The 24879-nt window shown below is 44.8% G+C and overlaps 1 protein-coding gene across 1 annotated transcript; it reads left to right on the top strand.

Moving 5' to 3' along the window:
- The first annotated feature begins 4018 nt into the window (after positions 1-4018).
- CHCT1 (CHD1 helical C-terminal domain containing 1) lies at positions 4019-14144 on the top strand. The gene is made up of 6 exons (XM_047833102.1): positions 4019-4167; positions 5308-5409; positions 5667-5842; positions 6314-6413; positions 10770-10965; positions 13885-14144. Exons 1-6 carry the CDS (start codon positions 4117-4119, stop codon positions 13968-13970), a joined length of 711 nt encoding a protein of 236 aa, XP_047689058.1. The 5' UTR covers positions 4019-4116; the 3' UTR covers positions 13971-14144.
- Positions 14145-24879: the final 10735 nt, after the last annotated feature.

Here is a 24879-nt window from a genome sequence, read left to right on the forward strand (position 1 = left end):
ATACAGTTCTCTCCAGCCTGTCTCCCTGCTTCCCATCTTAGGAAAGAACACCTTCCAGAGAGAGGCAAGTGGAAATCATTAGGCTCAGCAATTTAACACCATCTCAGAAAGCTTGCATATCATTAAATTGTTTAGAAACATGCTTTGAAGTTATGAGTTTGCCATTCTGTGGTGTTATTTTGATATCCTGACAAGATATTTTTAGAGCACATAAAGCCCAAATTAAAACATTGCTACCAAAAAAAAAAAAAAAAAAGTGAAATTAAACCAGGGCTCCATAAATGGAAAACTACAGTAAACATCAGATAGGAGTGAAGGAAAAAGTACCAAATATTTTTGAGAACTATTTTGAGCAGAGAAGAGATGAAGAGATGCTTCTGACCAGCATGCAGAGATGTGCCTATGTCCTGCCAGGGTGAGAGGGAAAGGTGTCATGCCTATAGGCCCTATCGTGACAGGCTCTCACCCTGGGATTGGTGCAGGAGGAGCTTCATTCCCATTGGTGAGGGACGGGCATAGGCTGTTGGTAGGGGATGCAGTACTTCAGCTTTACTGGACACAGTCAAGGATTTTACTGGCTTTCTCGTTTGTCACTGGTTTCTTGGTTTAGGTCTGGAATATGGTTATAGTTAGCCCTATAACCCCCTTGCCTTCTTCCTTTATCCTGTTTCTTTCCAGATTAGCTGTGTTCTGGCATTTCTCACAATTGAGGGCTTCCAAGAGCTCAGATTTAAAGACCCATCTGAAAAACCACTGCTGAGAAGGTCTGCATCCTTACGTTAGACCTCTTAGATCATTGGTTCTTAACTTCTTTAGGGCTACAGACCTCTCTGATTACCTGATGAAAGCTACAGGTCCTCACATATAACTCGCTAGTTAGAATTTCAAAGGGTTTGTTGACTCCCTCAAGTCTATCAGTGAACCCCATGTTAAGAGACTCTGCCTCAGGTAGTGATAAGAGTCCTTCATGGCCTTGGATTAGGGACGCCTTGGCCCTCAGCTGGGAACTGTCCCATTTCCTCCAGACCCAGCACTTCAGCTATGATGGGAGTTTGAGTGGTCTTCTTTTTTTTGGAGACTTGATACAATTCTAATTGGATAACTGGACAATTCAGAACAAGATCAAGAGGCTTCTTTTGAAGAAAGATCTTCAAGTCTATGAGAGGATGCATAAACAGTGGATGCCAAGAGTCGTTTTCCCTGTTCACTGAGTTCAGGGTATACAACAAAAATTTCATGAGCTCTATCTGGTCACTAGAGGGTATGAGTGAGACATGATGTTTATGCAACTGGCCCATACCATTAAGAAACATGCCAGCCTGCATGGAGTAGAGGCTGAACAAATTAACATCCTCACCCCCACCTTCTCCACTCCAGACCCACCTGCCTGAAGTATATGGCACATAGAGTTTTCAAAATTAACTATTGGAGGAATAACTCAGGTCAATGAGTTGATTTGCTAACCGGCCATTTTAGAGTCATTTTCAGCTAACTGGGTGGATTTTGAAGACTGTCTCCCAAAGGCAATGGATTTTTATTTTGTTTTAGTTAATGTTGAGTGTTGAGCCATTATTCCTGGCTGCTGTCAGACTCAATGGTCTCTTCAGGCTACTCCCTAAGGTTGATAATAAAATGCTTATGGGACTAGGGCAGGCATCCAGAGTCTAGGACTTGTTGGAGGCTCTGGAGGGAAGAGAAGTGGAGTGGGTTGAGGGAGCAGGCAGGGACAGATAAGCTTTGAGATTTTGACTTACTTCCCCCTTCTCGATTGTAAATACTATTTGGGGCAGGGGGAAGGATAGATATATAACAGCTATATCTATATTCAATTCCTTGTTTCTTTTTACGGTTTTCTTCCAGTGTCGGTCCATATTCATGTCAACTTATCTAAGTAGGAGTTATAATGTAATACTCTTTTGTGTTCTGTGTTTAAACTTAGTATTATATCACATTGTTAATGATGTTATTTATTCCTTTTAAAAACAGATTCAGCTCTCTCTTTTTTTTACTGTAAATGTAAAGCATATTCATTATTGCTTAAATGCAGACAATATGCCCCAAAAATGAAAAATCATTTTGAAGTGTATCCTTCAGGATACATTTTCTATGCATGTATAATTACATACTTTCAAAAATGGAATCATACCAGACATGCTGCTTTAGGTCTTGTTTCCCATTTGTTAAATATAGATGTAAAGTTGAAATTAAAACATTTTTAATTTTAATTATTACTATATAAATATAAAATAATGTTTTAATAATTAGTAGTATTTTGGTAGTAAGGCATTTTTAAAATTAATTTTGTTTACTATTTAATAGAGTAGTATTTTTAAGTATTGGTGTCCCATAATTTATTTACCCTTTACTACTGATGATACTTCAGTTGTTTCCAAATTGTCACCACTGCAACCGTCCTCATACATATTCTCTCGGGACCAATTCCTGGAAGTAGAATTTGTGGGCCGAAGGGAATGTACATTTAACATTTTGCATTATTCCCAGAAGAGAGCCCCTTTCCCCGTACTCTTGCAAATATAATTTTCCTTCTTTTTTTAAAGTCCATTTTCATGTTTTATATTTGAGAGAGAGAGAGAGCGCGCGCGCAGCGGAGGGGCAGAGAGACAGAGAGGGAGCCATAGAATCCGAAGCAGGCTCCAGACTCTGAGCTGCCAGCACAGAGACCGGCGAGGGGCTCCAACTCAGGACCTGTGAGATCATGACCTGAGCCGAAGTCCGAAGCTTAACCTGAGCCACTCAGGCGCCCCTAATTTTCCTTAATAGCCACAAAATAGTCCTGGATTAGTGCTTAGAGACCACACCTTCCAGTTTGGAGGAGAGCCACATTCCCCTAGGACTATCAGGAGCCACATTGTCCCTATCAGGTGCAGGTACCGCCGCCAGATGGCGAGAGGGAGGCCTGGGACGACCCTTGCGGGGTCTGGAGGGTGGGGAATACTAGCCCGGCTCGTTTGGCCACGGCGATCCGACCCGACCCCGCGCGGCCGAAGGCAGGAGAGGAAGTGGAAAGTATGGACTTGGAGGAGACGGGCCCCGGGCGCAGAGGACATGAGGGCAACGGCCTGGAGACGGACTTCAGCGTCGCAGGGAAGAAGATGCGGGTTGTGTAAACGGAGGCTGCAACGGTCCCATCAGCGCCGTACCCCGCGGTGCGCGTCGGTGGAGGTCGCGAGCGGGCTCTGGGGCCGCGTGAGGGGAGAGGTCGGATTTCGCGCCTCCGAGAACTCACTGGCTGAACGGGCCCGGGAGACGCAGGGACCCCGCCGGCAGCGCTTACTCTCCTTGGAGGGCGGTGTCGGTGGGAAAGGCTAGAGCGGTTGGGATCCAACAGAAAGCCCCTCGCCCCACTTAGTGGCCGCCGACCTGTGCAAGTCACGGGACCTCTATGCGTCTGGGCTCCTCTTCTATGAAATGGGATCACTGATGGTACCACCTCAGAGAAGACTGTTGTGAGGATTAATTGAGATAATACCCGGTGGCTTGTATTTTTTGCACACTCCCTCAAAACACCACCACTCTTCAACCAACACCCAACACAAATGACTTATTAACTTCCTGGAGGCTACAGAGGAGTAGAAGAGAAGATCTCAGTAGAGATTTACTGTATTCAATTCTCTTGGTGTACCCTCTAGTCCTTTGCCCCAAATCCAGAAAGAAATGTTATAAACCATGGTCTTCATCTCAGGAAGCCCACGGTGTGACTGAGGAGTCGTGAATGGTACACATGCAAGAAAATTACTTCACAAGTCTTACCAGTGTTCACAAACACTAGCATCTGACAGTTCTCCTGGGAGAAGAGGTGCCAGCCCCTCCTGGCCAGCTGTGAGCTCTAAGAAAGTCCTGGGTCTACCCGGCACATCTTGCTCACTTCCCTGTTCCAGTTCCCAGTTGAACAAGATGGATGGGCCACCCCTAAGAATGAGGGCCTGGCAGGGGGAGGGGAGCCAGGCTCTGTGTTGGCAGTTGCCATGGTTTCACTCTGAGTTCTGGAGCCAACCTGCCCACCCGCTGAGACACTCAGGTCACAGAAGCAGTAGGTCAGAAGCCTGAGGGGATATAAGGAGTGCCACTCTGGAGCCCCCCAGTGCACCTGTTGAGATGGAGGCCTCAAATGGGCAAGGGAGTGAAGGAGACAAGCCCCTAAAGAAGGTGAAGTGGGGTGAGGGATGTGAGGGAAGGAAGAAAGAAGGTCCTTGAGAGGCTAGTCTTGGAAAGCAGAGAACATGAAATTAAGGGAAGGAAAGAAGAAGGAAAAATGTTGATGTACACGAGTTAGCAAGAGACCAAAAGAACAAAAGGATAATTCATTCAAACACAAGTTTATCAAAGACGTGTATTCCTGGCAAGATGATTGTTGGTTATGGAGACACAAGGGCGTGTGTGTGTGTGTGTGTATGTGTGTGTGTACACTTGTGTCATGGTCTGTGTGTGTGGTTGTGTGGTGTGAGGGGTGTGTTTATAGAGTTGATTGGCCAGAGTCCCCTCTCTCTGGGGCCTGGAGGAGCCTAAGATACATACTCTCTCCATCTACTTTCCTCCGTTTCCCTGGTCTCTCCCTTCAGAGTGGTCTGGGCCAGGATCTTCCTTGTTCCCCCTGAGCACAAGGAAGAATTAATGCTCCCTTTTCTGAGAGGCTTTTGAAAGGTCAGGTGCAAATCCCACCATGTCAGTTTAATCCTGTGCTTTGACTTTAAGTATTATTTCGTAGTCACTTTGTCTTCATTAATTTTCAGCTTTTGGGGGGCCCACTTTTGCTGTCAGAAATCTCCTCCTCATCACCATCACTGTCACATGGTTTTCTGAGTGCCTGTTATCATGGCATGATGCTAAAGGTTAGAGGTGGTCCTGGGGCTTAGGCACTCAGTAAATGTTTGTTTGAATGAATGAATAAATGACTCCTTGCTCATTCCCCCAAGGAGTTTCTTACATCTCTTGGCGCCTCAAAGTGTTCTTATCTGTAACCAGGGATAATGATATCTAACCTCACAGAATTTGTGGGAGAATAAAATGAGTTCATGTTTATCAAGTGATTTGTACAATTAACTACTATTCTGTGCTATAATTATTATAAAAGAAATGGGTAGGGCATTCTAGGTTTCCTAAGCAGGGATGTTCAGGGATGGGTTTCTTTCCTAGGGCTTACTGCTTCAGGACTGGGCCAAGAAAGGGTCCTCAGGGAAAATGGAGAAGGGCTTTGACTGGAATTTGGACCACTGGTTGCCTAGCACTGCCCCTCAAGAGCACCTGCCTAAGCTCCCCAGCTGACCATTGCCTCCTGCCTCTTCCCAGGTGACAGATGCACCCTACTTAGAGAAGAGCTCCCGCACCACCTATTCTGGAGACTCACTTGTACGCCATGCCAAGGGTCTGGACCAGGACACCTTCAAAATTGTAAGGGGCCAGCCCAGGACCCTGTCTCTTGTTCCCTACAGGTCAGGAGACCTGGATCAGAATTGGCAGGCCTCAGAACCATAGCTTATTGTCCCACTTGTCATGCTCTTGGGAAGGAAGTGGGGCAGGAGCTTGACTGGAGCCTCCTTACTTAACCCGCTTAACACTTCCTGGCTCATAAAGGCTTCTGGTTACTTGGGGCTGCCCATCTGCCTCTTTTCTCCTATGACCCCTCACTTGACCTGTTGCCTCCTCAGTGTAAAGAATATCTAAGACCACTGAAGAAGTTCCTGCGAAAGTTGCACCTGCCCAGGGACCTTCCCCAGAAGAAGAAGCTAAAGTACATGAAGCAGAGCCTGGTGGCCCTAGGGGACCACATCAACACCTTTCTGCAACACTACTGCCGAACCTGGGAAATCAAGCACTGGAGGAAGTAGGGCAGCCTCCTTGCCCTTCCCACTATTCCCACTCCTGGGCCACATACCTTTCCCACCCCCGATTCAAGGTCCCACCTCAGTCAAGATCCCTGAGTCCTTCATTCCTTCATCTTTATGTGAAAAAGTCAGGATCCTAGAGTGAGCATGGTGAAGAGGGGGTGGAGAGAATGGGATCTCTAGTTACTCAGGGCAGCATTGATTCATGGCAGCTACGTACACAGTGGACAAAGGACTCTCCTGACTCTGGAGAATGACCTCTGATTGAACAACTGCTGTGTGGTGTGGGTGCCCATCACCAGGTTGGGGTATTCAAGGTCTAGCAAATTTCCACCTCTCCACGTCCCCAGCGAAATCCAAGGAGGCAGCATGTGGTCCATTTCTCCCTGGGTGGGTCCTGGACACAAGACAAATGCTGAAGGGAGAGGGGCTGTGCTCTGCCTCCCTCAGCCTTGGTTTCTCCCCTGCAGGATGCTCTGGCGATTTGTCTCTCTCTTCTCAGAACTGGAGGCAAAACAGCTTCGCAGGCTCTACAAGTACACCAAGAGCAACCAGACAGCCAAGTTCCTGGTGAGGCGCTCAGGAAAGCTTCTCCCCAGGCCTGGCTGAGGGTTGGCTGGTATATTCTTGGATTGTGGGGGGAGGCCTGGGGCTGAGGGTCCCTCTGATACCACCAGCATCCTTCCAGTCATTTCCACACTCACTGGCTGGGGAAGACCCCACTGCCCCTACCTTTATCCCTATAGGGGGCGAAGTGGGGCTAAAGAGGGCAGAGGCTCAACTTCAACTTCTTGATACTCTCCACACCAACACCCTGATGTTAACAAGGGCAGGGACCTTCCTGAGGAGCTATAGGTGGGGACGGTTGAGGCCAGGCAGAAAGGCACAGCCAGCTTGGGGAAGGCTCCAAGGACTAGCAACAGCCTGGCCTGGCTTTGGTCAAAAACAGTGACTCTCAAACATTTTGGTTTCAGGTCATGTTCACTCTCTTAAAAAACCATTGCGAAGCCCCAAAAGCATTTATGTAGGTTATATCAATCGATATTTGCCTCATCCAAAATTAAAACTAAAGAAAAAATTCAAAATAAGTACTTACTAATCCAATTAAAAATAAAAGCAAGGAGCCCACTACATTTTAACATAAATAATTTTTACAAGAAATATCTGTATTTTCCAAAACCAAAAAAATTAGTGAGAAGAATAGCATTGTTTTACATTTTTGCAAATCTCTTTAGTGTCTGGCTTAATAGAAGACAGCTCAGCTGTGTTCTCATATCTGCTTCTACAATCTCTTATGATATGTGATTTGGCTTAAGTACATGATGAAAACCCAGACTTGCACAACTGTATAGTTAGAGAAGAGAGGAATATTTTATTAGCATTTTCAGATAGTTATGGATATTTTTTTAAATTTATTTACTTTGAGAGAGAGAGCAAGGGAGAGGGGCAGAGAGAGAGAGAGAGAGAGAGCAGACTCCATGTTCGGTGAATAGCCCAATGCGGGGCTCGACTCTCATGATAGTGAGATTGCCATCTGAGCTGATAGCAAGAGTTGGACGCTTAACCTGCTGAGCCATCCAGATGCCCCTGTATATTTTTCTTTGCTACCACACCAAAACTCAACAAGTGGCAGCTACTTAGTAGCAATGTGGAATCTGAAACCATATGAATGAACGTTATAAAATACTTCTTTTTCTTTTTTTAGCACTTTTAGGTTTACAAAAAAATTGGGTAGAAAGTTCAGATGTTTCCCATATACTACCCCCTCTTGTTTTCCTTATTATTAGCATCTTGCATTAGAGAGGTACATTTGTTACCATTGGTGATCCAGTATTGACACATTATTAACTACATAATGTCTGTAGCTTACATTAGGGCCCACTCTTTGTGTTGTACATTCAATAGGTTTTGACAACTGCATAATGACATGTATCCACCATTACAAAGCATACAGAATAGTTTTGCTGCCTTAAAATGCCCTGTCCTCCACGTTTTCATCCTTTCATTCTTTCCCTCCAAACTCCTGGCAATCATTGATCTTTTTACTGTCTCAATGTTTTTACTTTTTCCAGAATGTCATATAGTTGAAATCACACAGTATGTAGCCTTTTCAGATTTGTATCAATGACTTTTTCACACTGTGACTGGAGTCACAATGACTCCATTGGTTTCTCTCTTGCACTTTGGGTAGACCCCACTTTTCAGGGGGTCAGTGAGGTCAAAATATTTCAGGGGCCCCCAGGGGCTCACAGAGCACACTTTGAGAATCACTAATTCAAAATAATAATCATGGGTAACAGTTTCTATGTTCCAGCACTTTATGTTCCCTCCCGTGATCTTCAAAAGTAACCCTGGGGCACCTGGGTGGCTCAGTCAGTTAAGCGTCCGACCTCGGCTCAGGTCATTATCTCATGTCTCATGGGTTTGAGCCCTGAATCTCGCTCTGTGCTGACAGCTCAGAGCCTGGAGCCTGCTTCAGATTCTGTGTCTCCTACTCTCTCTGCCCCTCCCCTGCTCACACTCTGTTTCTCTCTCTCAAAAGTAAACAATTTAGGAAAAAAAAAAAAAGTAACCCTACATGGTAACTAGAAATAGTGTTCACAGTGTGTAAATGAAGATACCAAATGCAGAGAGCTTGACCCAGACCACATAGCAAGTAGAGGGAAGAGCCAGGTTCAAACATCTGGTTCAGAGGAAAGCCCTCCTCTAACTGTGGCACCTCACTCTTGCTGGGCAGCTTTAACGAAATCCTTTCCCCCCCTTGGGTCTCTATTTCTTCCTCTGAACATGAATGGGTGAGTCGTTTCAGTGATTCCTCCTCTGAATACAAGGAGTTGCCATTTTAGTGATACCTGGATTTCACTGGCCAGGAAAATCTCAAAAGATATTTTCAGGTTCTCAATTTTAATTTTGTCAAGGACTTTAAAATAAGTACCATTGTTTCATTACAAAGAAATGCGTAAGATGCCATAATTCTAGACTAATACACACATGAAAAAATGCTCAACATCACTCATCATCAGGGAAATACAAATCAAAACTACAATGAGGTTATCAGCTCACACCTGTCAGAATGGCTAAAATTAACAACACAGGAAACAACAGGTGTTGGCGAGGATGCGGAGAAAGGGGATCTCTTACATTGTTGGTGGGAATGCAAATTGGTGCAGCCACTCTGGAAAACAGTATGGAGGTTCCTCAAAAAGTTAAAAATAGAACTGCCATACGTTCCAGCAATTACACTACTAGGTGTTTTACCAAAGAATACAAAAATACAGATTCGAAGGGGGCATGCACCCCGAAGTTTATAGCAGCATTATCAACAATAGCCAAACTGTGGAAAGAGCCCAAATGTCCAGTGACTAATAAAGGAGATGTGGTACATATACACAATGGAATATTAGTCATAGAAAAGAACGAAATCTTACATTTGTGATGATATGGATGGAGATAGGGTGTATTATGCTAAGTGGAATAAGTCAGTCTGAGAAAGATTACCATATAATTTCACTCGTAGATTTTTTTTTAATGTTTGTTTATTTTGGGGGGCATCTGGGTGGCTCAGTTGGTTAAGTATCTGACTCTTCATTTTGGCTCTGGTCATGATCTCATGGTTTGTTAGACCAAGCCCTGCATTGGGCTCTATGCTGACAGTGCAAGGCCTGCTTGGGATTCTTTCTCCCCCTCTCCCTCCCTCTCTGTCCCTCCCCTGCTCATGCTCCCTCTCTCATTCTCTCTCAAAATAAATAAATAACTTAAAAAATAATAATGTTTATTTTTGAAGGGAAGAGAGACAGAACATAGTGGGGGAGGAGCAGAGAGAAAGGGAGACACGGAATATGAAGCAGACTCCAGACCCTGAGTGGTCAGCACAGAGCCCGACTAGGGGCTCGAACTCAGGAACTGGGAGATCATGACCTGAGCAGAAGTTGGACGCCCAACTGACTGAGCCACCCAGGTGCCCCTCACTCGTGGAATTTAAGAAACAAAACAGATGAGGGAAGACTGGGTGGCTCAGTTGGTTAAATGTCTGGCTTCGGCTCAGGTAATGATCTCCCTATTCGTGAATTCAAAGCCCGGTGTCGGGCTCTGTGCTGACAGCTCAGAGCCTGGAGCCTGCTTCGGATTCCGTGTCTCCCTCTCTCTGCCCCTTCACCCACTCAAGCTCTGTCTCTTAATCTCTCAAAAATAAACACAAAAATAAATAAATAAAAACAGATGAACATGTGGGAAAGGAAAAAAAAAGAGAGGCAAACCTAAGACTCTTAACTATAGAGAACAAACTGAGGGTTGTTTGTTGGAGGGGAGGTGGGTGGGGGACAGGCTAGATGGGTGATGGGTATTAAGGAGGGTATTTATTGTGATGGGCACTGGGTCTTATATGTAAGTGACAAATCACTAAATTATACTCCTGAAACTAATACTACACTATATGTTAACTAAACAGAATTTATTTATTTATTAATTTTTTTTTTAATGTTTATTTATTTTGGGGGAGAGGAGCAGAGAGAGAGTGGGAGAGAGGATATGAAGCGGGCTCTGTGCTGACAGCAGAGAGCCCAATGCAGGGCTCAAACTCACAAACCGTGAGATCATGACCTGAGCCGAAGTCGGATGCTTAAACTGACCCACCCAGGAGCCCCAGCTAACTAGAATTTGAATACAAACTTGAACAGAAAAAGATACTATAACGCTAAGAGTTGGAGGACGTATATCAAAGTGAAGAACCACCCAATAAAAGACAGTTGGCAGCCTGGCCTCAGTGTCTCTGTTTCTCTCCCACATCTGTGACCCTTTGTTCCTGCTGACTAGGCACGTGTGAGGTGCAGCCAGACCACAGTAATTTCCTAACAAGGGCAGGGCTGGGGCTCTGGAGTGTGGGGCCTGTCTTCTCCATACTCTCTAAACATTATGGGCCCATTGCAGGTGGCGTTCTGTCCCCTGGACACCCTGGAGAGCTCCTTGCTGGCCAACCAGGAAGACAGTCTGCCCAAGCTCTGCAGTGCCTGGGGGCTGCACGGCAACATCAGTGGCATGAAGGAGAGGCTGTCCAAGATGCAGGCCCCTGGCCGAGAGGCCTCTCTGCTGGGGGAGCCAAGATCCCAGATCCAGGTCATGAAAGGTAATGCCCCTTCCATGTGGGAACCATGTCTGGAGGAGGGGTCTTGCCCTCGGTGCCACATGCCCCCTACCCTCCTCCCCACCCGTTCCCAGCAGCCTGACACGTTTCCCTTCCCATCTTCTTTTTAGCCCTCCATTTCTCTTTCTGTCCATTCTCCTTCCTCTTCTGCACTTTTTTCTTTTCTCTGTTTTGTCCCCCTCCCTGCAGGCATGTTTATCATAGAAAGTTTGAAATGTACAGATAAGTATAAAACCCAAGAGGGGAAAATCACCCATTACCCAGAGACCATGACAGGTAACATTTGGGTGTGTTGCCTTCAGTGTTCTGTATGATTTCCCTCCGGAGGTCTTGTGATATATAGTTTTGGTTCCTGCATTTTTCAGTTAACAGTTTAAATGAAGGCGCTTTCCCACAAGACTAGAAGCAGAGACAGTTTCTAGCAGCCAAGAGTGGGGGCTTCAAACAGGGGCAGGGTGCCTACTCCCTGTTTCAGGTGGCTACGGGCTAAGGGAGTGGTTCATTCCCAAGGCGGGGAGAAAGTCGAGTCAGATGGACTGGGGATGGCCTTCCCAGCAGCTTTGGTCTCTGCAGTGATTGCACCGCTTGGCACACTGGACGGAGGCTGTGGGGTTAGGGACAGACTTTCCAGCGAGGGGTCCCAGCCAAGGTTGGAACCTAGAAGGCCCTCTCCTGTGCACTGAGGTGCAAAGAGATGTGGGAGCCACTTACCCCTCCCTCTTCCGGATCTGGCTCCGGGGACCCCAGTTAGCTGCTCTTGCTTAGCTACTGGGGGAGAAAGTAAAGGCAAACAGGGTGGCCTAGGACCTCAAAGTGTGGTCCTAAATTGGAACCAGGTGCTCCTCTGAGGGTCAGGCTGCCTGGGGCTGATGCAGGCCAGCAGCTCTCAGGGCCTCTTCCACCAGTCATAGCTGCACCGAGTGGGAGAGCAGGGGTGAGAATAGGGAGGGGGCGGTGGTCACGAGTTAGGCAATTCCAGAGATCCAGAGCCCTGTCTGGGCTCTGTGAGGGTCCTTGGCCCTGGTGCCTGCAGTTTAAATTGAGAAAGCAAAACATACAATGGGATGAAGGCCAAGACGTCATTAAGATGATGTAGGCCAAGCAGCTCACGAGTCAGATCAGGAAAGTGAGGTCTGGGCTTTTGGGTCAGCCTTTCCCTGTACCAGGTGCTCTGTATCTCTTTATTTCACTTAACGCCTGCAACATCCTCATGAGGAGGGTATTATTGTCCCCCTTGCACAAATGAGCAATCTGAAGCCATAGGGCAAAGGGTGGGACAGGCTGACTGGAGGAAGTAACTCTGGGACAGGCTTTAAAGAAAGGGAAAAGGAGGGGCGCCTGGGTGGCTCAGTCGGTTAAGCGTCCGACTTGGGCTCAGGTCACGATCTCACGGTCCGTGAGTTTGAGCCCCGCGTCGGGCTCTGGGCTGATGGCTCAGAGCCTGGAGCCTGCTTCCAATTCTGTGTCTCCCTCTCTCTCTGCCCCTCCCCCATTCATGCTCTGTCTCTGTCTCAAAAATAAATAAAAACGTTAAAAAAAAATTAAAAAAAAAAAAAAAAGAAAGGGAAAAGGAGAGGAGGGGGGAAGGAACAGTAGGAGGAGAGAGGAAAGGTGTGTGCAGAGGTGAGGGGCAATGAGTGGACAGTCCGGAGCCTGGAGGTGAATGGAAGAGCAGGTTGGAGAAGTGCAGGATGGGGAGGAGGGGAGGATGGAAGGGTCTGGGGGTGGGTGGGGGGAGGTAATAGGAAAAAGCCTTGCATGGTAGGTTAAGAACTTTGGCTTTCATGTAATTCTTTTTTTTTTAAATATGTAATTCTTAAAATAACATTTTATTCCTACCTATAAACATAAGCATAGCATAGAAAATTGGGTAATACCGATAAACAAAAATAAGCAAATATAAACACCACATTGTTATCACTACTGCTAGCACTTTCCAGATGTTTTTTACGCATATAAATACCTGTATTTTAGCCAAATGAGACCTTGCTGTGTATAGGATTTTGCTTGGAACTTGCTTTTTTCAGTTAATTAGATCAACCTTCCATGTCAACGTTTTCATTTCATCTCATTGTTGGATTAAATACTTCATATTCAAATTTTCCAAGTAGTCAAAGATATTTTTTGCGCTGGTTTCTCAAGCATGCATTGCCCTGGTTATGCCCCTTCCATCTCTTTTAACCTAACAATGTCCTCTTTTCTACACCCTGACTTGTTGAGGAGATCAGGCCACTGATCTGCCGAATGTTCCACTTTTGATTCTTTTTGCTTCCTTTTGGCATTTTTAAAGCTTGTTCCTCTTTAGATAAAAAGTCTTGGTGAATTCACATTAAACATTTGTTTGGGATACATTAGAGCTGAGGTTGTGTTCTTCACATTGTGGTGATATGACAAAACACACACTATTTGGCGGGCCCACCAGGAATGGGCTAAGTAAGGTCAATCACTGAGTCTATTCGTGATATTAAATGTATCCCATGTGGTGTTTCTTTGACTCTATGTTCATAAGTCCGTTTTTACGAAAAAAGATGGCGGTGGTGTTTGCAAACAGTCTAGCAGCAAAGTCCTGGGACCTGGGGCATGAAACCTGAGAGGGGTGCGGGGAAGAATCAGAGTCAAGACACATGGTATAGTCCTGACTGTGCCCCTAACTTGCCTTGGGCTTTGGGTGGGCTATTTCCTTACTCTGTGCTTGGGTGAGATCCTTCATCTGTAAATTAGGGTGATACCATCTTCCTCTGCCACAGGGTTCTTTGAGAAAAGAGGGACATAGGTTGCAAGTTAAGATAAGATTGTGTTGTTCTTCCTTTCTGTCCTTACCATATCCCCCGAATGTTACAGCCTGAGATTGTCTTACTCTTTGTGATGTTATCAGGTCTGTGTTTGACCTTCCCTTTTCAGATTCTCTAAGGAAACTTCCTCACAAAACAAAACTCAAGAATAAGAGAATTAAGGAAGCCCCAGAGACTCCAGAGACCTGCCCATAAGAACATCAGGCTAGAACAGAGGGCCAGCTTGCCCTGGGTTCCAGAGCACTTGTCTTCAACACCTCTGCGCCCTGGGGGCTGGGACCAATGAAGGGAAAGAAGAAAATTGTCTTTATCAGAAGGATGCTCAGGTCTTAGTTACGTATAAATGGGGCGGGAAATAAACAACCTTAAGACAGTTCTACCTTACTTGGCTAACAATCATCATTCATTCGTCTTTTTATTTTTTTTTTAATTTTTTTTCAACGTTTATTTATTTTTGGGACAGAGAGAGACAGAGCATGAACGGGGGAGGGGCAGAGAGAGAGGGAGACACAGAATCAGAAACAGTCTCCAGGCTCTGGGCCATCAGCCCAGAGCCTGACGCGGGGCTCGAACTCACAGACCGCGAGATCGTGACCTGGCTGAAGTCGGACGCTTAACCGACTGCGCCACCCAGGCGCCCCTCATTCGTCTTTTTAATTTATTTAAAAAATTTTTGAGCTCAGCAAGATGGCGGCTTAGGAGGACGCTGGGCTCACCGCACGTCCTGCTGATCACTTAGATTCTATCTACACCTGCCTAAATAACCCAGAAAACCTCCAGAGGATTAGCAGAACGGAGTCGCCGGAGCCAAACGCAGACACGAGAGGCCCACGGAAGAGGGTAGGAAGGGCGGCGAGGCGGTGCGCGCTCCACGGACTGGCGGGAGGGAGCCGGGGCGGAGGGGCGGCTCACCGGCCAAGCAGAGCCCCCGAGTCTGGCTTGCAAAAGCGAAGGGGCCTGACGGACTGTGTTCCCACAACAAGCGCGACATAGCGTCTGGGAGGTCATAAGTTAACAGCTCTGCTCGGAAAGCGGGAAGGCTGGAGGACAAAGGGAGGGAGAGCTGCTGAGCCCCCTGACAACAGAGCTCAGTTTGGTGGGGAACAAAGGCGCTCGCCAGCGCCATCTCCCCCGCCCATCCCCCAGCGGAAATCCCAAAGGGAACCGGTTCCTGCCAGGGAACTTGCTCGCTCTGCACAAACACCCAACTCTGTGCTTCTGCGGAGCCAAACCTCCGGCAGCGGATCTGACTCCCTCCCACTGCCACAGGGCCCCTCCTGAAGTGGATCACCTAAGGAGAAGCGATCTAAGCCTGCCCCTCCTGCCCCCGTGCACCTTGCCTACCCACCCCAGCTAATACGCCAGATCCCCAGCATCACAAGCCTGGCAGGGTGCAAGTAGCCCAGACGAGCCACACCACCCCACAGTGAATCCCGCCCCTAGGAGAGGGGAAGAGAAGGCACACACCAGTCTGACTGTGGCCCCAGTGGTGGGCTGGGGGCAGACATCAGGTCTGACTGCGGCCCCGCCCACCAACTCCAGCTATACACCACAGCACAGGGGAAGTGCCCTGCAGGTCCTCACCACGCCAGGGACTATCCAAAATGACCAAGTGGAAGAATTCCCCTCAGAAGAATCTCCAGGAAATAACAACAGCTAATGAGCTGATCAAAAAGGATTTAAATAATATAACAGAAAGTGAATTTAGAATAATAGTCATAAAATTAATCGCTGGGCTTAAAAATAGTATACAGGACAGCAGAGAATCTCTTGCTACAGAGATCAAGGGACTAAGGAACAGTCACGAGGAGCTGAAAAACGCTTTAAACGAAATGCATAACAAAATGGAAACCACCACAGCTCGGCTTGAAGAGGCAGAGGAGAGAATAGGTGAACTAGAAGATAAAGTTATGGAAAAAGAGGAAGCTGAGAAAAAGAGAGATAAAAAAATCCAGGAGTATGAGGGGAAAATTAGAGAACTAAGTGATACACTAAAAAGAAATAATATACGCATAATTGGTATCCCAGAGGAGGAAGAGAGAGGGAAAGGTGCTGAAGGGGTACTTGAAGAAATAATAGCTGAGAACTTCCCTGAACTGGGGAAGGAAAAAGGCATTGAAATCCAAGAGGCACAGAGAACTCCCTTCAGACGTAACTTGAATCGACCTTCTGCACGACATATCATAGTGAAACTGGCAAAATACAAGGATAAAGAGAAAATTCTGAAAGCAGCAAGGGGTAAACGTGCCCTCACATATAAAGGGAGACCTATAAGACTCGTGACTGATCTCTCTTTTGAAACTTGGCAGGCCAGAAAGAATTGGCACGAGATTTTCAGGGTGCTAGACAGAAAAAATATGCAGCCAAGAATCCTTTATCCAGCAAGTCTGTCATTTAGAATAGAAGGAGAGATAAAGGTCTTCCCAAACAAACAAAAACTGAAGGAATTTGTCACCACTAAACCAGCCCTACAAGAGATCCTAAGGGGGACCCTGTGAGACAAAGTCCCAGAGACATCACTACAAGCATAAAACATACAGACATCACAATGACTCTAAACCCGTATCTTTCTATAATAACACTGAATGTAAGTGGATTAAATGCGCCAACCAAAAGACATAGGGTATCAGAATGGATAAAAAAACAAGACCCATCTATTTGCTGTCTACAAGAGACTCACTTTAGACCTAAGGACACCTTTAGATTGAGAGTGAGGGGATGGAGAACTATTTATCATGCTACTGGAAGCCAAAAGAAAGCTGGAGTAGCCATACTTATATCAGACAAACTAGACTTTAAATTAAAGGCTGTAACAAGAGATGAAGAAGGACATTATATAATAGTTACAGGGTCTATCCATCAGGAAGAGCTAACAATTATAAATGTCTATGCGCCGAATACTGGAGCCCCCAAATATATAAAACAATTACTCATAAACATAAGCAACCTTATTGATAAGAATGTGGTAATTGCAGGGGACTTTAACACCCCACTTACAGAAATGGATAGATCATCTAGACACACGGTCAATAAAGAAACAAGGGCCCTGAATGAGACATTGGATCAGATGGACTTGACAGATATATTTAGAACTCTGCATCCCAAAGCAACAGAATATACTTTCTTCTCGAGTCCACATGGAACATTCTCCAAGATAGATCATATACTGGGCCACAAAACAGCCCTTCATAAGTTTACAAGAATTGAAATTATACCATGCATACTTTCAGACCACAATGCTATGAAGCTTGAAATCAACCACAGAAAAAAGTCTGGAAAACCTCCAAAAAAGCATGGAGGTTAAAGAACACCCTACTAACGAATGAGTGGGTCAACCAGGCAATTAGAGAAGAAATTAAAAAATATATGGAAACAAACGAAAATGAAAATACAACAATCCAAACGCTTTGGGACGCAGCAAAGGCAGTCCTGAGAGGAAAATACATTGCAATCCAGGCCTATCTCAAGAAACAAGAAAAATCCCAAATACAAAATCTAACAGCACACCTAAAGGAACTAGAAGCAGAACAGCAAAGGCAGCCTAAACCCAGCAGAAGAAGAGAAATAATAAAGATCAGAGCAGAAATAAACAATATAGAATCTAAAAAAACTGTAGAGCAGATCAACGAAACCAAGAGTTGGTTTTTTGAAAAAATAAACAAAATTGACAAACCTCTAGCCAGGCTTCTCAAAAAGAAAAGGGAGATGACCCAAATAGATAAAATCATGAATGAAAATGGAATTATTACAACCAATCCCTCAGAGATACAAACAATTATCAGGGAATACTATGAAAAACTATATGCCAACAAATTGGACAACCTGGAAGAAATGGACAAATTCCTGAACACCCACACTCTTCCAAAACTCAATCAGGAGGACATAGAAAGCTTGAACAGACCCATAACCAGCGAAGAAATTGAATCGGTTATCAAAAATCTCCCAACAAATAAGAGTCCAGGACCAGATGGCTTCCCAGGGGAGTTCTACCAGACGTTTAAAGCAGAGATAATACCTATCCTTCTCAAGCTATTCCAAGAAATAGAAAGGGAAGGAAAACTTCCAGACTCATTCTATGAAGCCAGTATTACTTTGATTCCTAAACCAGACAGAGACCCAGTAAAAAAAGAGAACTACAGGCCAATATCCCTGATGAATATGGATGCAAAAATTCTCAATAAGATACTAGCAAATCGAATTCAACGGCATATAAAAAGAATTATTCACCATGATCAAGTGGGATTCATTCCTGGGATGCAGGGCTGGTTCAACATTCGCAAATCAATCAACGTGATACATCACATTAACAAAAAAAAAGAGAAGAACCATATGATCCTGTCAATCGATGCAGAAAAGGCCTTCGACAAAATCCAGCACCCTTTCTTAATAAAAACCCTTGAGAAAGTCGGGATAGAAGGAACATACTTAAAGATCATAAAAGCCATTTATGAAAAGCCCACAGCTAACATCATCCTCAACGGGGAAAAACTGAGAGCTTTTCCCCTGAGATCAGGAACACGACAGGGATGCCCACTCTCACCGCTGCTGTTTAACATAGTGCTGGAAGTTCTAGCATCAGCAATCAGACAACAAAAGGAAATCAAAGGCATCAAAATTGGCAAAGATGAAGTCAAGCTTTCGCTTTTTGCAGATGACATGATATTATACATGGAAAATCCGATAGACTCCACCAAAAGTCTGCTAGAACTGATACAGGAATTCAGCAAAGTTGCAGGATACAAAATCAATGTACAGAAATCAGTTGCATTCTTATACACTAACAATGAAGCAACAGAAAGACAAATAAAGAAACTGATCCCATTCACAATTGCACCAAGAAGCATAAAATACCTAGGAATAAATCTAACCAAAGATGTAAAGGATCTGTATGCTGAAAACTATAGAAAGCTTCTGAAGGAAATTGAAGAAGATTTAAAGAAATGGAAAGACATTCCCTGCTCATGGATTGGAAAAATAAATATTGTCAAAATGTCAATACTACCCAAAGCTATCTACACATTCAATGCAATCCCAATCAAAATTGCACCAGCATTCTTCTCGAAACTAGAACAAGCAATCCTAAAATTCATATGGACCCACAAAAGGCCCCGAATAGCCAAAGGGATTTTGAAGAAGAAGACCAAAGCAGGAGGCATCACAATCCCAGACTTTAGCCTCTACTACAAAGCTGTCATCATCAAGACAGCATGGTATTGGCATAAAAACAGACACATAGACCAATGGAATAGAATAGAAACCCCAGAACTAGACCCACAAACGTATGGCCAACTCATCTTTGACAAAGCAGGAAAGAACATCCAATGGAAAAAAGACAGCCTCTTTAACAAATGGTGCTGGGAGAACTGGACAGCAACATGCAGAAGGTTGAAACTAGACCACTTTCTCACACCATTCACAAAAATAAACTCAAAATGGATAAAGGACCTAAATGTGAGACAGGAAACCATCAAAACCTTAGAGGAGAAAGCAGGAAAAGACCTCTCTGACCTCAGCCGTAGCAATCTCTTACTCGACACATCCCCAAAGGCAAGGGAATTAAAAGTAAAAGTGAATTACTGGGACCTTATGAAGATAAAAAGCTTCTGCACAGCAAAGGAAACAACCAACAAAACTAAAAGGCAACCAACGGAATGGGAAAAAATATTCGCAAATGACATATCGGACAAAGGGCTAGTATCCAAAATCTATAAAGAGCTCATCAAACTCCACACCCAAAAAACAAATAACCCAGTGAAGAAATGGGCAGAAAACATGAATAGACACTTCTCTAAAGAAGACATCCGGATGGCCAACAGGCACATGAAAAGATGTTCAGCGTCGCTCCTCATCAGGGAAATACAAATCAAAACCACACTCAGGTATCACCTCACGCCAGTCAGAGTGGCCAAAATGAACAAATCAGGAGACTATAGATGCTGAAGAGGATGTGGAGAAACGGGAACACTCTTGCACTGTTGGTGGGAATGCAAATTGGTGCAGCCACTCTGGAAAGCAGTGTGGAGGTTCCTCAGAAAATTAAAAATAGACCTACCCTATGACCCAGCAATAGCACTGCTAGGAATTTATCCAAGGGATACAGGAGTACTGATGCATAGGGCCACTTGTACCCCAATGTTCATAGCAGCACTCTCAACAATAGCCAAATTATGGAAAGAGCCTAAATGTCCATCAACTGATGAATGGATAAAGAAATTGTGGTTTATATACACAATGGAATATTACGTGGCAATGAGAAAAAATGAAATATGGCCTTTTGTAGCAACGTGGATGGAACTGGAGAGTGTGATGCTAAGTGAAATAAGCCATACAGAGAAAGACAGATACCATATGGTTTCACTCTTATGTGGATCCTGAGAAACTTAACAGGAACCTGTGGGGGAGGGGAAGGAAAAAAAAAAAAAAAAGAGGTTAGAATAGGAGAGAGCCAAAGCATAAGAGACTGTTAAAAACTGAGAACAAACTGAGGGTTGATGGGGGGTGGGAGGGAGGAGAGGGTGGGTGATGGGTATTGAGGAGGGCACCTTTTGGGACGAGCACTGGGCGTTGTATGGAAACCAATTTGTCAATAAATTTCATAAAAAAAAATTAAAAAAAAATTTTTTTTGCCAGCTACCTTCTGATTGGCAGGTATGAATAACACAGATGAATATCACAGATGAATAAGAAGTGATCACCATCATACTCTAGCGCAGGAGACACACATGAATAGACATCACAACAGGCTGAATAGAGGTGCACAGGGAAACTTCGGCAGGTGACAAAGGAGTGGTGTGTGCCAGGGGAGAGCACAGTGGAGAGTGGAGGGGGCCTTGCAGCAGAAAGGGAGAAGTCTGGCAGTCTGCCTCAGTTGTCTGGACTTGGTCTCCTGGATAACCTGGGGGGAGAGAGGTAAGGGAGGTGTCAAGCAGTGGAATGAGCTGATGTGACCTGGCGATTGGGGAGATGCTCCGGAGGCAGTGAGCACAGTGCATGGAAGTGAGAGAAGGTGAAGGCCAGAGACCAAAGAAGAAATCATATCAGTAGCCTTAGCTGGGATGATGGTTCAAACTGGTAGTCAAAAGTCAGCAGCTGCATGCTGAATTCAGACCACTGATGTGTTGTTTGCCCGTTGTGGTGGTCTACTTACTGTTTAAAATTAAAAAAAAAAATTAGTTGCCAATATTAACTTGGTACATTACACCTTAAAAACAACAAACAGGGGCACCTTGGTGGCTCAGTCAGTTAAGCATCCGACTTCAGTTCAGGTCATGATTTCACAGTTCATGAGTTCGAGCCCTGCATCAGGCTCTGTGCTGATGGCTCAGCCTGTAGCCTACTTTGGATACTGTGTCTCTCTCTCTCTCTCTCTGCCTGCTCCCTGCTCATGCTCTCTCTTATTCTCTCTCAAAAATAAACAAAAACATTAAAAAATTAAAAAACAAACAAACAACGAACAGCAACAGGGTCGCCTGGGTGGCTCAGTCAGTTGAATGTCCGACTTTGGCTCAGATTATGATCTCACGGTTCATGGGTTCGAGCCCCACGTCAGGCTCTGGGCAGACAGCTCACATCCGGGAGCCTGCTTCAGATTCTGTATCTCCCTCTCTCTCTGCCCCTCCCATATTTGTGCTCTCTCCCTCTCTCTCAAAACAACAACAACAACAACAACAACAACAGATTTCTGGTTTTTAAAAACTTGCCCCACTTGGATGTGCCTTCCCACATGACCGCGCGAGGCTGGAGCTCAGAAACAATTGCTCAGGTTTCACTGATATTCTTTCTAGTTCACCACAGCCTCCACCCCCTCTCTCTTGCGTCACACACTGACCTTCTTCACCCAGTTGTATCACCCATTTGACTCTTCTGGCTTTTCATATTTGCTACCTTGGGGATATACAAAGTCAATGAAGGTGTGCATAAAAGGGGGATGAGTACATTTGTAACATTAGATAGAATAAAATTGACAATTTTAGGTGACAGATGTGAGAGATAGGGATAGGAGGAGGAAGTGAAGATGGTAGATTTTTTGTAGATGCTGTTCAACTCCAGGAAGAGAAGCAGGTGCAATCGTTTTCTGAAAACGCGGCAGAGTCGGAACTCTGCCTGAGGCAGCAGCAGACAATGCCCAGTGCTGCCTTGGAGGGGGTAGGACCAGAACATATGTGTGTGACCCTTTCTTCTCCCTTCCCTCGATTTGTCTTCATGAGTGAATATCATCAGAATGTTTAAATGATAAAATGATAAATGATAAACATTTAAAAAGCTTAAATGACAGGGAAGCATAATGCATGAAAGGAGGCCCCAGCTCTCTCTTTGTTCTTCACACTCATCGCCTCCCAGAAATGGCAAGATGAAGAGTACTGAGGCACAGGTCTGCAGGCCAGCCTCACTCCATTGGTCCCTGACAGTCCTAACAAAGCAGGGAGGATTTGCCAGAGAAGGCGAGCAAGCTGGAGGGTGTCCCTGATGGGGGGGGGGGGGGGAGGTGCTCCAGTTTTCTCTACTCCTGAGTGATTTCACTGACAAGGTCCCAGGAAAAGGGCCAGTGGTTCTGGGAACGGATGAAAACAGGGAGGTGTCCTGTGTGTGAGGCAGCACCACCCCCTAGAGGAATAATGGGATTCTATAGCAAGGTATGTGCAGAGGCAGACACCAGGAGGAAGTGGGGGGAACTTTATATCAGCCTGGGGACCAGCAGGATCCCTGAAGGCAAAATAGGCAACAGTCTTGGTTTTTGAGCCCTCTTAACTCTTTCCTCAAATTTAGTGAGATCTCATAATTCCAAAAACGAACATCACATAACATTGCTTCACTCCAAACCCTCCAAACAGCGCAGAGGATTTTTAGGCCAGTGAAAATACTGAGTGTGATACTAGAATGGTGGATACATGTCATTATACATGTGCCCAAACCCATAAAACGGGCAATATCAAGAGTGAACCCTAGTGTAAACTAGGCACTCTGGGTGAGGATGTGTCACTATAACAGATGTATCACTCTGGTGGGCGTGTGGATAATGGGGGAGACGATGCGTGTGTGGGAACAGTGGTATATGAGAAATCTCTGAATCTTCTGCTCAGATATGCTGTGGACTTACAACTGCTCTACAAAAATATGAAAACAAAGGAATAAAACCCTCCAACAGCTCTTCATCTCATGCAGATTAAAATCCAAAGATTTTGCAAGGGCCTATAAGGCCTACTATGATATATTCCCACTGTCCATTATGTTACCTCTCTGAACTCATTCTTTTCTCATAGTTGTCAAGATACTCCTGCCTCAGGGCCTTTTCACTGGCCATTTCCTCCATCTGGAATGTTCTTTCCTAAGATACCCAGTTGGCTAACTCCTTCATTGCCTTCAAATCTCTGTTCAAATGTTACCTTCTCAGTGGAGCCTTTTAAATTCCAACAACTACACACATTCTGAATATCTCTTAGTCTATTTTTATTTTCCTAAGACACGTATACCTCTCAAATATTATATAATTTAATGATTATATTTCTTATTTATTGATGGTATCCTCCCACTAACATGTAAGTTCCACAAGGGCAGAGTTTTTTGTCTGTTTTGTTCATTGCTATATCCCAAGCAATTACAACAGGACCCAGCACAGAGTACGTACTTAATAAACATTTGTAGAATGAATTAATGAATGAACTAACAAATCAAACTAGAGCATTTAGTCCAAACACTTCCTGGTTCAGAGGGGGTAAAAAGAGGCCCAAGAAGAAAGGTTGACTTCTCCAAGTTTGGACAGTAAGTCAAACACCAGGGACTAGAATTCAGACTTGATGCCTACTGGCCATACATACATGTGTCATGCCGGCCACCTCCCATACACCAATGACACATGCTCTCCTTGCTCTTGGCCAAAATGCTTGTATCACTCAAATAACTCAAAATGCTTACGTATTGCTTCTAGGATAATTTGTATTTTCTTAGTTAACATATCTCTGCATAAAGTATGACTCTCTAAGCTGGACTTGGAGACACCAGAAGCAGGTGGTTGGGGAAGGTTATTTGGAGGTGCAGGGGCCTATAGTGCCGTAGGGGTAGTCTACTGTGGGGAAACTGCCTCGCTGATAGCCAGACCAGGCAGCCTTCAAGGAAAGTCCCTTCCCTAGAGAATAGTGGATACTTTCCCTAAAGTCTTAAATGGAAGAGGCTCCCGACCACAGATATACTGATTGATCACTGCCTGACCCACTCCTATTCCAGGCTACAGGAGTTAGCTGGCAGCCTCCTCTTCCTATAACACTACCACAAATGCATGTAACTCAGCACAGATGGCAAAAGGCTTTGTATGCATTCGCATTGGATCTTCATGACAAGCTTGTGGGAGAGACTCTGCCCCATTATAGAGAAGAAAACAGCTAAGCACAGCTTAGAGGCTGGCACAGCTGAACTGAAATACTGACTTTCTGTGTCTTCTGACTGCACACCCAGTGCTGTGTTTTACGATTTTTCTTTTGCGCATGTTTTCTTTTTTTAAAGCATTTTTTAAAGTTTATTTATTTATTTTGAAAGAGAGAAAAGGAGAGAGCTGTGAGTGGGGGAGGGGAAGAGAGAGGGAGAGACAGAATCCCAAGCAAGCTGTCAGCATAGAGCCTAATCAATGCAGGGCTCCATGTCACATCTCCATCTCATGAATCGTGAGATCTTGACCTGTGCCAAGATCAAAAGTTGGATGCTTCACTGAGTGAGCCACCCAGGCACCCTGTACAGACATTTTTTATTTTTATGTAGTTAAATTCACAGTCCTTCCTTTAATGGCTTCTTTAGGACTTTGAAAGATTTTCCCCACTCAGAGAATATTTAAAACTGTATCTTTCCTTCTAGCACTAGTGTTTCAATTTTTACATTTAAATCTTTAGTCTATCTGAAATTTATTTTGGTATAAGTTGTATAATAGGAATCCAACTTTTTTTTTTTTTCCAGATGGCTAAAAGTGTCCTTGCACACGTGGGAGTGTATTTATAGGATATACCATATAGGGGAAAAAATCCATCTTTCCTGAATTGCTTGAAATGTCACTCTTATGATACTTTAAATTCCTGATTTATTTGTGTCTATTTCTGAACCTTCTGTTCTGGCCCATTGA

The sequence above is a fragment of the Prionailurus viverrinus genome, chromosome E1, assembly GCF_022837055.1.
Source record: "Prionailurus viverrinus isolate Anna chromosome E1, UM_Priviv_1.0, whole genome shotgun sequence".
NCBI lineage: Eukaryota > Metazoa > Chordata > Mammalia > Carnivora > Felidae > Prionailurus > Prionailurus viverrinus.

Bases quoted from the DNA above. Each gene is read 5' to 3' on its own strand.
- CHCT1 (XM_047833102.1), top strand. From the start codon at position 4,117: ATGGAGGCCTCAAATGGGCAAGGGAGTGAAGGAGACAAGCCCCTAAAG. The intron at 4,168-5,307 runs GTGAAGTGGGGT...GCCTCTTCCCAG, and splicing joins GAGACAAGCCCCTAAAGAAG to GTGACAGATGCACCCTACTT. The intron at 5,843-6,313 runs GTAGGGCAGCCT...TCTCCCCTGCAG, and splicing joins GAAATCAAGCACTGGAGGAA to GATGCTCTGGCGATTTGTCT.